This window comes from Barbatula barbatula, assembly GCF_947034865.1.
Source record: "Barbatula barbatula genome assembly, chromosome: 9".
Taxonomy (NCBI): Eukaryota; Metazoa; Chordata; class Actinopteri; order Cypriniformes; family Nemacheilidae; genus Barbatula; species Barbatula barbatula.
The window spans coordinates 8912343-8924417 of record NC_136772.1 but is presented as its reverse complement, the minus strand read 5'-3'; the positions used below and the strand labels follow the sequence as shown (position 1 = coordinate 8924417).

Here is a 12075-nt window from a genome sequence, read left to right as displayed (position 1 = left end):
ATTCTTATCAGTAAAGTCATACATGTATTAATAATGTTTTATTATCAAAAAGGCTTTGGATGATAGTATATATTGAGGAATGGTTTGATGTTTCTATGCCTTTTGTTATTTTTTAATGTATACATTTATTTGAATTATTTATTCAAAGGGCTACTCACCGCCATACTGTTATTTTGAAAAACGTACGCCGCAGTTCTTGACTTCCGATCGGGAACTGCGCTTTACAGAAGGGTTGGAAATAACAAACAAAACTGGACCAAAAAATATTTAATGAGGCATTAAATAACAATCCAAAACTCTATTTCTAATATACAGCCTAACTAATTAATATAAAAATGTTAGGAATGGAGCTATCATCTAGTAAGTTAATTTGCTATAATACAGCAAATGTAACTGTTGGATGTCAGTTGTATTGGATGTTTGTCATTGATTAATTGTCTTATTGACCTCGGGTTGCATATTTTCTTTGCAGGTGTGGATGGTGTGGTTGACAACATTAGAAATCTGCCTCTAGATCTGTTTGCAGAAACAGTAAGATCTGTCATTTCTGTGTAAAAAAAGTACAACACTCGACATAAAAATTTTATCTTTTGGGCATTTTCAGAATGTCTTAATATTAAATGTTGTTTTAAATATATTTAGACAGCGGATCTGATTTTATTCTTCAAAATTTCCAGCTTCAGGAAATTCTGGTTCATCTTCAGGAACAGACAGTAGTGGATTTCATTGAAACCTGGGATGTAAGCACATGTTAATCTCTATTTAAATTATTGTAAAACGAGCATGAATGTAGTTAACCACCTGCTTTTATGTCCTTACAGAAATTTCAGAGATCTGGGATAAACCTCGATCAACAAGCTGTTCAAGATATAGGAAGACTGATGTCATTTCATTTTAGGTACAGCACAGACATTAAGCACTTCATCTTCAATCTGTGTTTGTTAAGACAACTAATTATTTATAATTTAATTGTATAGTTTAAAGACTAAAATATACATATTTTTGTTTTTTTATTGTTATAACAATTGTTGTGGCTTTTTATATATTTATATGAACAGGTTAGCTGCTAAGAGCAATCTCAGTGCAGATGTCTTGATCAGTAAACTGAATGACAGCAGCAGTAAATGGTCCAAACCAATGCTTCAGCTAGTGCACCGGTTCTGGACTGAGCATGGAGCTCTTTTACATGCACATCAGGAGATGTTGAGTATGGCTAGTATTGGACAGGTTTGTCGCACGATTCTTGTTTTTGGTGCAAATGTATAACTCAACAACACATTGTAGTTCTGGATTTGTGAGAAAGCATCAATATTTAGTCGTAGCCTGTGTTAGCTTCCTCTTGTGATTTTTCCAAAATATGTGCAGTTAAAAAGATGAAATTTTTGCCGATATTCCAGCCTAATGCAGTGACAACAATAAGTAAGCCATTCTGTTTATATAAGGAAGTAAAAGTGTTGATAACAAAATGTTCTCTATTAGCTTGTAGATATGCAGTGGAAACTTGGAATGGCGGTAAGCTCAGATAGCTGCCGGTCCCTTAACTCCCCCTTTATCTCTGTATTGCTGAAATATATGGCTACGTCAGGGGAGATGTCATATAAATCCTTTGAGATGACAGTTCAGCAGTTCCAGGTCTGTTCATTTGCAAATTTATTGCGAGTTCCTGATGTGTGTGCTACTGCAATTTATAATTCTCTTTTTTTGCAGAACTTCTACAGACAGTTCAAGGAAATGGCCTCAGTTTTAGAGACTGTTTAATATATTTCCTACATGTGTGTCACTCACCAGACATTCACATTCTGTACTTTTTTAGCAATGCACTTCATAAATTCTTTAATGAACTTTGCACAAGGGGATTGTTTAGTTTTACGTGCACTATTAATAAAAACATCTGACGTATCCATAGTTCAAACAGGACACGCACTGCATTACAATGCTAGAAAGTTATCATCTATGTAAACTCACAAAAGGCATAAACAAAACTCACAGTCAAGTTGCTGTTAAGAAACATAACCTTATTAAAATCTTTCACCGTCACAGTAACTAAATGGTTAAAATTCTTGTATTATTCAAACGAATAATTGTGTTTTTTACATTTTAATAAAATAAGGTTTTCCCCCTGTGGGCTGTCATAATTGTAATTTTGTCTTCAGCACCTTAAGAAACCAACAATATCCGAACCCATACCTGTCATACAATGAGTCATGTGTTACGTATACATATCAAATTAATCTATTTCTGAGAGTGGAGCTTCAATTTATAAAGCACCTGGGCACTTCTTCAAAAAACTACAAAATACACAAACAGAACAGAACAAACTGAAAGTAATGTGGAATAAAAAAAATTAACTTTGATACTACCTTTTAAACTTTGTTTTATAAGACCCTAAAGACTTGTTAACAAAATTGGATTAAATATGCTACAAAACATCTTATTTCCTTAGATGCAGTCTAAAACCTAACCCAAACGATGAATAAATTCGCTCACAAAATTATACTTAAGAAATATTTTCAGAATGCAATAACATATTTGGTCTCATTTTTCCTAACATACTTTGAAAACACCTTGATGACAAAGTTCCTTTAACTTGAAGTGGTTTCATATGGAGAAATGTCCTGTAAAACCTGGTTTTGTCATGAACGTGGAATGTGTGTGGAGGAAGAATCCAAGTGCAGGCAGCGGGGACGAAGGGGTTAACACCAGGACTTTAATAAATACAAAACACAAAACAAACACCCACAATGGGGGAAAACACTTACCAAAACTAAAAAACAAAATTGAAAACAAATACTTCCCACGTGGGGGGCAAAAACAAACTACTAACTTATCACAGAGACTATCAAAACAAAGACCAAGGGAACTAGGAACTCTTACGTACAGGGCAGGAAACATGTACAACGGACGAGCACAAGACCATAGACAAGAGGGCATTATATAGGGAGACTATCAAAGGAGATAACGATAGGCAGGTGTGGGTAATGACACAGGAGGAAGGCTATACTAGGACCGAGAGGTGCGGGGCCAAATGACTAGACTGGAAAGAACGCATATTATGTCTTGATTGACAATAATATGTTTCTCTCCACATAATTCTCGATGGTGACTTATGGAAACTAACTTTTCATTGGTGACCAATGTATATTCTCTTCCTCCATTCGTCTTTCAATGGTCTCTCTATCCTCTTTGATTTGACTGACATGGTTTGCAGAACTAGCCGTTTCGTTCCTGCACTCTTCCAACATTTTCAGCTGCCATTACTGCCATTTCTTTTTACTTACAAGAATTTGGGGATTCTCCTCTTGCTTCTTCTTCAGCTCATTTATGGTTTGTGTGAGCTGTTCATTGTCGCCTGTAAGTACAGAGTCTTGTAGTCTTTCTCATCTAATGGATCGGTCTGAATGCTTTGATGTCTGAACTCTTTTTTATCCGTGAGTTCCTTTAATAGTAAGTTGACAATTATTGTTTTCTTCTCCAGCTCCAAGGCGAGAGACTCTGCTTGCCTCTTGAACTCATCTCTCTCCTGGGCTGTGGCATTAATGAGTTCCAGAAAACCATCTCGCTGTTTCTGGGCATCAAGGGTTGGGACATGGTGTATGTTCAGAAAAGAGCTGACAGATGTTTGTTCAGGCATTATACTTGGACCATCTTTTTCTCTATCACTTCTTTCTGAAAGACTGGCTTTACTCTCTTTATCTGCGCTATTACATCTTTCAGTCTCCATGGAGTCTTTGATCGACCTGTTCATTTCGTTATCTTTATCCTTATCACATTCAACCTCACTGCTGCTCTGTTCCATTGTTGTATCATCATTCTCTGTCTCTTCTCTTTTCATCTTCGCTTCTCCTTTTCTCTGTTCGTCCTCTTCCACCTTCACAACAATACAACATTCTGTCTGGGTTGTCATGCTGACTTGACCATTTGAAAACGACGAGTGTGTCATTTTACTTGTGGAAGCCTCAGTGGTAGGTGTTTCCATGGAAACAGGATCACTTATCTGCACATCATTTCTTTCTAACTTTACCTTAGCAAGGCTAAAGGTTAAAGGTTTGGGTCCTGGCATACTTTCGGTCACATCAATAATAACATCATCATCATCGTCATCATCAGTGTTGCACTTCACGCCCTCTTTATCAACACTGTCATTGTCAGAAATCTCAATCTGTGAGGTTGGGACATCTGATAGAACTTTAAAAGTTGATGGGCTGTTTGGAGCGATGTTCCAGTCCTCTCTGAGTGCTCTTGCTTTTTTTAGAGCTTGTTCAGGATCGGTTTGTTCAAGATTTCTCTTTCTCCTGTAGAAGAAACAATCCAGTGAGCAAGCCAAATGTAAGAATGGCGTGACTACATATTCAAAATAAAATGAAGTAATAAGTTGAGAGGAGAAGAAAATGTTGCACCTTGAAGTGGAGGCAGACATGTTGTCTGAGGGGCGAGATGCTGCAAATACAAATAAAATAGTAATATGAATAATACAGGCTTATTGCTGCAAAAACAAAAGCTGACAAAACTGGGCTTCACCGGATTGTGGGAGGGGTCTGGAATCAGACTCTGCAGCTGTTGATGACCTGGATGGAGAAGGGACCTATGAAAACAAAGAGACAGCAAGTTAAGGTATATATATATAAGGCTGATGATTGTTTAGTTACATGTTGTCATGTAATGCATATTGTGAACCAAAAACAATACAGCTACATTTTATTGATTACAGAAATTCACATTAGATATATCAGCATCCTGCACAGTTGCCATTTGTTATCATTTACCTCCATAAAATCGTCTGGAATTAAAACCCTTTTGTTAATAATGCTTTGATAAAAACCTACTGCGCCATCCAAAAGGTTTTCTTGTGTTCTTTGATATTCATTCTCTTCTTTAGGTAACTCTGACCGTCTTTTCTGTTCTTCCAGCTAATCCACAGAGACATCAAAAAACAAATGACAAACAAAGGAATTCAATTTAAGTATGAGTGATATGAAACCTAACACTTTGACCATCCAACGGCAAAATGTGCAGATACCTGCCGATTTTTCGGATCCTGCTGTTCTTTCTGGTTTCTCTTTCTGTATCAAAAAACAAACAGTTATGTTATATTACATTACCTTCTGACACCATGGTGCAGATTTGTTTTGTGAAATGATCATACACTTGGTGATAAGTTACCACTTTAATTTTACAGAATTTGTGACAACCACCATGGCACCTAATGACATCACTTGCTGTGTTTATGTTACATCAGGAAGCTCAATGGCATTCACAACTGCTTGCTAGTTCCCTTGAGTGCGTCAAAGGCAGAATAGAATAAAGGCAGAATGTACTGTATTGAAGTCACAGAACCAGTGGCCTGTATCACAAAGCGAGGTGAACAAACACTGAGTTGCAGAGTAAGTTTTGAGTTGACAAAATCAGACAAACCCAAGCTGGTTTAGGTCAGATTCAGCTGTAGTACTAGGTATAAACATTCTCTGACAACTCTGGTTTGCATAAGAGTTTTTGAGGCGTGTGAACCTGAAAGTGTTGAAGATGAGAGAGATCATTACGAAGAAATACAATTAATTAAAAAATAATTAATACAAGACAGGAATAAACACTGCTGCAGTGAAAGTTTGAGAAGGCAGCTACTGACTACATCAATACAGAATCAACTGAATTATAATGATTTATATAGGTTTACAATAAGATATTAGGATAATATGTATGCAAATAAAATATTTATGTAAATAAACCAAAAGCTCAAATGATGTTTGTTTAGATGTGGATTTCAAATACGAACATCGTTTCTCAGAAATCCCCCGCCTTTCAAACTCACAGCTCTTTGAATTTCACGTAGGTTGCTGTTTCATCTCCATCATCTTCAGATTCCTCTAGTGTTTCACAATTCCTGAATTCAATTGAAAATTTACAATTATTCACGTCTAGGTAAACTGACCAAAAAACTGATGATATAATTGTCACCAAATTAAAGAAACTACCATCTATCCATATAAAATAAGTAATACATACGGTATAACATGTTTCTTTAAACCTCTGATGATCTTTTGCTGATTGAATCTTGCTGGATTGTTAAAAAACATGCAGCAGAAAGCTAAATTAAACAAACCTGTACTCAGTGTCCGGGTTCATTAGACAGAGCCATTTTTCAGGGAGCGTCTCGGGATTGATGCCATCTGGGAGTTTCCGCCACTTCATACAATCATCACACTGAACCCAGTTCTGGTCAGGAAAATCTCTTCACATACAGAAAGAAACCAGCTTTATATGATGTGAAGGTTGTGACAAAACTGGTTGAAAGCAACACTAAATGTGTTTAAGCATATACTAACGGGGTCTCTTCCATGGGAACTGTTTTTCAGCTCTTCAATTTTGTTTAGACGTCTAGCTTCGTACCCAACACTTTCATGGTTTTTCTGTGTAGACCAACAATGAACAACACTGATTTTAAAACTACATGTCAAAAGTTTGGGGTTACTTATTTTCCCCACATTTTAGAATAATACTTCATTAAATAATAGCTAGAACAATAACTCATCAAAACACAATATATGGCAAAATGAAACTACGGGAAAATGTTGTGACCAAATAATTAATAATAAATGAAAACTATTTGCTCATCTTCAGTGTAAACACCCAGATCTTGTTATGCAGTGGATACTTGCATATTGTACATGACCACATTCTAAGTAGAAATTACAGATAGTGAATACCAGACACCATATTGCAATTCATGTGGAATGATGGATCACACAGACCTGTACTCTTCTAATCTAGCGCATAAACTTTGGAACAGTCTTCCCTGCACTGTCCGGGAGGCAGACACACTCTGTCAGTTTAAATCTAGACTAAAGACGCATCTTTTTAATCTTGCATACACTACACTATCATATTATATATATATCAAAGATCTAGGCTGCACTAGTTAGATCAACCGGAACCAGGGACACTTCCAATAACAACTGATGCATTTGTTGCATCAAAGAGTGCAGAACAGTACTCTACTCTCAGCCAGTCTTGTCTCATTGTTCCAAGGTTACTAGAGCGGGCAGGATGCAGTCCAAGGTAACCGGAGCGGGCAGGGCGCAATCCATTCCCAGACCTGACAAATGCTGGACGAAGGACATGGCGACTCTACAAAACATCAGCCGCTATTAGATTATTAATGATATTTTTAAATCTAACTTTTTTTATTTTGCCTTGTTGTGCAAGCACTGTCGAGCTTGTGCAGAGGCAGCAGTTTTTGCAAGAGGGGATCTGGAATCCCCTGGTTAGGCCTGGTTTCCCTCTGAGGTTTTTTTCTCCTCCAATGAAGTTTTGGGTTCCTCGCCACCGTTTGCATACTGTTTTGCACTGTTTGCCTGGCCAGGGGGCTGCTAGAATTTGATAGTCTTATTTAATTAACACTGCATATAGGAATTTATTGTGTGTCTGATATTTGACCTGTGTTTTGACTTATGTACTTATAGTCAATGTTTTCTTGTACAGCTGCTTTGTAACAATGAAAATTGTAAAAAGCGCTATATAAATAAAGCTGACTTGACTTGATTTCCGTAAAGTCAAAGTCTTGCTTGTTATGTGTTGGCTTGAGGAAGTTGCATTCGATCACCACAATAACTCCCGCTCCCTTTTTATTAGCCTATATTGAAAACAAGAATAAACAAAGCAAGTGATTTCTCACAATATTTAGATACACATGTTATAGCAAACGTGTGATAAGTAATTATGGGCTTGTAATAGATGTAGTACATCTGGGACAGCATGCCCACATACATAGACTCTCCCTTTTTGAAAACACAATGGCGTCTTTTCCCAAACGCATGGAGCTGGACTTAAATCCATTGCCATAAAAGCCGATAGGAACATGGTTATTTTTTGCAGTTTTTTCACTGAAGCCAAAACTAACAGGAAACAAACAAAGCTAGTAAGTAGTTTTATATTGATATATTGACCAAGATTAATTTTATAGCATTCAATAACTGTTCAATTTGGCAAATGAAATAAGTATTTGACTGTGCATTATGTGTATTTGCAAGGATTGTATATACATGTAGTGGCAACATATGCACAGCAGTGATATACACACACACATGTACGCACAGTGCAAGGAAGCTTTTAAGTGGTTTTACTTCATGAAAGTTGCATTGTTACATATCTTTTGCCTTTAATATTTGTATGTGTAACTGTTTTATAAAACCAATAAAGAATCTAGACCTTTATTGTGAATTAATCATGTATACAGTATATCTATCCACTGCATTGGTTTGGACTCACCTAAGCATTTTGAACATCTTGGCATAATCCATTCCAGCCCCATTATCCGTGAAAGTAAGGCAGTCTTGCCCTCCAATCCTTGTTTTATCAATCCAGAACTATTTGGCTCTAGCATCTGGGTCATAGGCATTGTCTACTATGTCAGTAGGAAATTATATATAAATTATAATCAAAGTATGCAGATGTACGCCAAAATCTACTTAATCAGCTTTGAAGCATCACCATACTATCCTCAAGTGAATGTTGGATCTTTGAAACATCAATGAGACTTTAATTGTACCTTGCTTCATCCTGACCTTAGCTAAACCTAATAAACCGACTTCATGGCTTCGACTCTTATTAATGTGGAAGACACATGTGTTTCTCAAATTCACTGTATCTTTGCATAAAAGATTCTGCCAAATGCAGTAATGTGATTGTAGTGATGAAGGCCGGACGAGAGCCGTGAGTGATAGTTGGAATCAGCTGTGCGCGCACCGGTCCCGCATATTTTACGAGGGGAGATCGGGAGCTTAAAAGGATGACCTGCAGGACTGTTGACGAGAGAGGACCGGGCCCAGACATGTGTTTGTGTTTTATGGTCTTTTACTTCCGTGTTTGTTTATTTTGATTAAAGTTTGTTAAAACGTTCGCCGGTTCCCGCCTCCTTCCTTCCTTCCTTCCCTCCCTTTTATGGATCTTGTTACAGTGATATAATCCAATACAATTTATTTACAGTGGATTGCAGATTTATTTCTGTGACTAATTCTACTGTATAAATTCAAAAGAAATTAAACATTATACTCTTAAGTGTTATTTTTTACAAGAATTACTATAGCAACATAATTCCAATATAATATTTGACAAAATGATATACTATATTATAAAAATGTTAAGAACTATCCACTCACCTATAAGCTCAGCAATAGCACTGAAGGGCCAAGTGGCTGGTGGAATTGGTGTGAAGATTGACCTTTGAAAATAATACAGGGTTACAAAAATGCATTATACCATATGTCAATAAAAAAACTAGAACGTTTTATGTGTGTGTGTGTGTGTGTGTGTGTGACCCTGGACCACAAAACCATTCATAAATCGCATTGGTTAATACACCGTATGTTTCTGTTGCACGGAACGGAAACATTGAAACTTGCACAAAATGAAAACTAAGTTACACCTGCAGTTTTGCTTTATTACATTTATATGTGCTTTTGCTCATAATTTGATCATTTGTTGACTGTCAGGGTTTACTCATTGTTCCCTTTTTGGCCACTAGTTGTCCCGTTGAGTGATTATTTGCCATTCATCTGTTTCATTAATGGCATCAGTTTCACCTGTGTCTTGTTTATGCAGATTGTATTTAAGCTCTCTGTTGCCGTTCTTTTGTGCTTGGTGTTTGAAGTGTGTGTGACCCATCCTTGCTGTTTATTCTGGTGAGTCAACCGTGATGGATGTATGAGGTGAACATGTTGGACTTTCCATGTTGATGGACTCCGACTGAGTCTTTTTGAGTTAATTGTATATTTTGTTTTATTTAATCATAATTTTTTTGGACCTTTGAAGCACTTTTTCCCTCAGTTGTATTGGATACGACAAAGATGCCCTGCGAACTTTCAGAAATAAATTGTCTTCTGAAATCTGCTGTGTCTGCTTCACCTTTTGGGTTTCATATCTGGCAAAGAGGCAGACTCCCACACCAGAGACCCAAGTTCAAGCCTGGGTCCTGACAGTTGACTATTGACAATTATAAGTTGCTAATAGTTGACTCTTACCCACAAAAACTGCATGCTGTGATAACATTTTGAGGTTTTTAAAATGTAGAGGTCTTAATTTTACAATTAAGGTGGAACGGGTTCAGACATGATTAATCTTGATTTCATTTTTTACAAGCTAAAATAACATGTTAACGATGTGTAGACATTTTAGATCCACTATACAGCCTGAAATTGATTCAGGGAATTATATGTCAATATATTTAAGAAAATGTAATGTCTTTAGAAAGAGCTTACAGTCAATTCAATGTATTTGTGTAGTATTTTTGCAATACACATTGTTTCAAATGTTTCCCAAGACATGCCTTAAAAACTAACAGTAGAAAAGCAATGCGATACTATCTTCCCTGCTTGTTTTCAACTCCCTAATGTGATTTAAATAAATAGCCCACCTTTCATAACTATAGCAATTCATGAGTTTTATTAAACACGGTAGTTTATTGTGACTATACACCGAGGATACTGTATTACAGTATCCGCATGGATATTATCAACAATTCCTGATCGACGTATATGCTGTAGTAGGCTAATTCTAACAAAGTCAACACGACTATGTTCAGACTACATTCTGACTGATAAAAAACTGACAGCCACAGATATTAAACATCGTCTCATAATTTTAGTTCTCTCTTTCTAAAAAATGGGGAATGTTCGGCATATACCATTGTATATATGTCTGTTGTACATTCACAGACAATGCAACAGATGTTTAAATTGGCTTGAGGTCATTTTAATTCATAACGAAACCCTGTTTTCAGGTAAACAAAACTGAAAGTAAAACTGCACTTGTAAGCGTTCTAGTTAGAGGATCAACACATCAAGAATCTTAAACAATTCGTTTATATTCATAAAGTAGGCCACATTCACACAAAAGTAAATAAAACACATTATCAATTGTGTTTGAGAAAGAAATCCAGCCTCTATTTCTTTAAAGAAATTAATAACGCTACCGTTGACTTAGGTCATACTCTATGAACTCTATATTTTATAATAAAAAACACATATAACCTTTCTACCTTGACAACAATTTCCTATTTAACTAGCCTACGTTTTTTGTTAACATGTAGACCTATTATCATAAGTCTATTAAATGATAAACAATAATACCGTATTATTATCTAAATCTGTTCTGAATCAATGTGCTAGTAATAACGTGTTTTTTTAGTTAGGTACATACCGCGCTGAGCGTCATCTCAAGCTTTCTCAGCTTCCATCCTGTGAATAGTGTCCCCAAACCTGCGACTATAGAAGTTTTAGTAGGTCACAAAACGCTTACGGAGACAGCAGTGGGCGCTGTTGTGCCTTTTTTTGTTGTAATGGGACAGTTCCATAATTACTCAAAATATCAGTAATAACAGTAATCCCTCAAAGCCTAACAGTCTAAAATACACTTAATAAGACTTTCTCTCAGATTTTCAGTCTTGTCTTGTAGTGTATTCAAGGCATTATCTAGACTTGCATACACAGACTTCAGTAGGCTATCGTTTTGCTATTTTATTATATGCCAAGTGTTTAATATCACAGCTCTCAATTAAATTTACGAATCTTAAAGCATGCTTTTCATTATCACACCCTGTAACACATTTGTTTACTATTATTTGAATATGCAGAATAGCTTTGTCGTCAATAAAGGATGTTTTTTATGTCGTTGTCTTTCAGCTTTGTGGAATTTGTTTGTGATTTTATGTGATTACATCTCAAATAATCTATATAAAACGCATCTTTTCAGCCAAGCATTCACTTAATGCAAAATATGCTAAATAAACCACCATGAGATGCTGACATTAGATGTTATTTACTAGGATGTTATTTTTTTATAACAAGTTCAACTATTCATGTTCTGTGTTTTACCCTTTTTTGTGTGTGTGCTTTTCGTTTTTCCCCTGTAAACCTGCTTTGGAACAATGCTAATTGTGAAAAGCGCTATATAAATAAAATTGTATTGAATTGATTATAATGTAGCTATAAACATTAAAGCGTGAGGTGTTTCAACAATTTAAACCCTAGACACAAATACATGTTATGCTGAGCCTGTAATAATAGCTTAAAAACCACGAGGTGG

At 36.1% G+C, this 12075-nt stretch overlaps 2 protein-coding genes across 6 annotated transcripts; one reads left to right on the top strand and one right to left on the bottom strand.

The window, feature by feature from the left end:
* The first annotated feature begins 164 nt into the window (after positions 1–164).
* On the top strand, positions 165–2273 carry commd6 (COMM domain containing 6). Of its 2 annotated transcripts, XM_079464278.1 has the most exons (7): positions 165–360; positions 473–531; positions 678–740; positions 822–898; positions 1059–1227; positions 1480–1632; positions 1708–2273. In XM_079464278.1, the coding sequence occupies exons 1-7, from the start codon at positions 336–338 to the stop codon at positions 1756–1758; spliced, it is 597 nt and encodes a 198-aa protein (XP_079320404.1). In that variant the 5' UTR covers positions 165–335; the 3' UTR covers positions 1759–2273. The 2 variants fall into 2 exon arrangements, with proteins under 2 accessions (XP_079320404.1, XP_079320403.1); XM_079464277.1 differs by having other exon boundaries at positions 185–360; positions 1480–2122.
* A 410-nt stretch (positions 2274–2683) lies between these two features.
* LOC306898624 (uncharacterized protein) lies at positions 2684–11283 on the bottom strand. Of its 4 annotated transcripts, none has more exons than XM_079464274.1 (11): positions 11191–11243; positions 9153–9214; positions 8263–8398; positions 6321–6404; positions 6098–6226; positions 5807–5878; positions 5018–5060; positions 4824–4907; positions 4519–4582; positions 4398–4437; positions 2684–4292 (listed from the first exon to the last, which is right to left on the bottom strand). In XM_079464274.1, the coding sequence occupies exons 4-11, from the start codon at positions 6332–6334 to the stop codon at positions 3320–3322; spliced, it is 1419 nt and encodes a 472-aa protein (XP_079320400.1). In that variant the 5' UTR covers positions 6335–6404; positions 8263–8398; positions 9153–9214; positions 11191–11243; the 3' UTR covers positions 2684–3319. The 4 variants fall into 4 exon arrangements, with proteins under 4 accessions (XP_079320400.1, XP_079320399.1, XP_079320401.1 ...); XM_079464272.1 differs by lacking the exon at positions 8263–8398 and adding an exon at positions 5413–5505 and having other exon boundaries at positions 2690–4292; positions 11191–11251; XM_079464273.1 differs by lacking the exon at positions 8263–8398 and having other exon boundaries at positions 11191–11283.
* Between the last annotated feature and the right edge of the window lie 792 nt (positions 11284–12075).

Excerpts from the sequence above, each read along its gene's own strand:
- commd6 (XM_079464277.1), top strand. The coding sequence starts at position 336 with ATGTTAGGAATGGAGCTATCATCTA. Across the intron at positions 741-821 it reads ATTTCATTGAAACCTGGGAT|AAATTTCAGAGATCTGGGAT; the intron begins GTAAGCACATGT and ends ATGTCCTTACAG. Across the intron at positions 899-1,058 it reads CTGATGTCATTTCATTTTAG|GTTAGCTGCTAAGAGCAATC; the intron begins GTACAGCACAGA and ends TTATATGAACAG.
- LOC306898624 (XM_079464272.1), bottom strand. Across the intron at positions 5,506-5,806 it reads TACGTGAAATTCAAAGAGCT|GTTCACACGCCTCAAAAACT; the intron begins GTGAGTTTGAAA and ends CAACACTTTCAG. Across the intron at positions 4,438-4,518 it reads CAGACCCCTCCCACAATCCG|CATCTCGCCCCTCAGACAAC; the intron begins GTGAAGCCCAGT and ends TTGTATTTGCAG.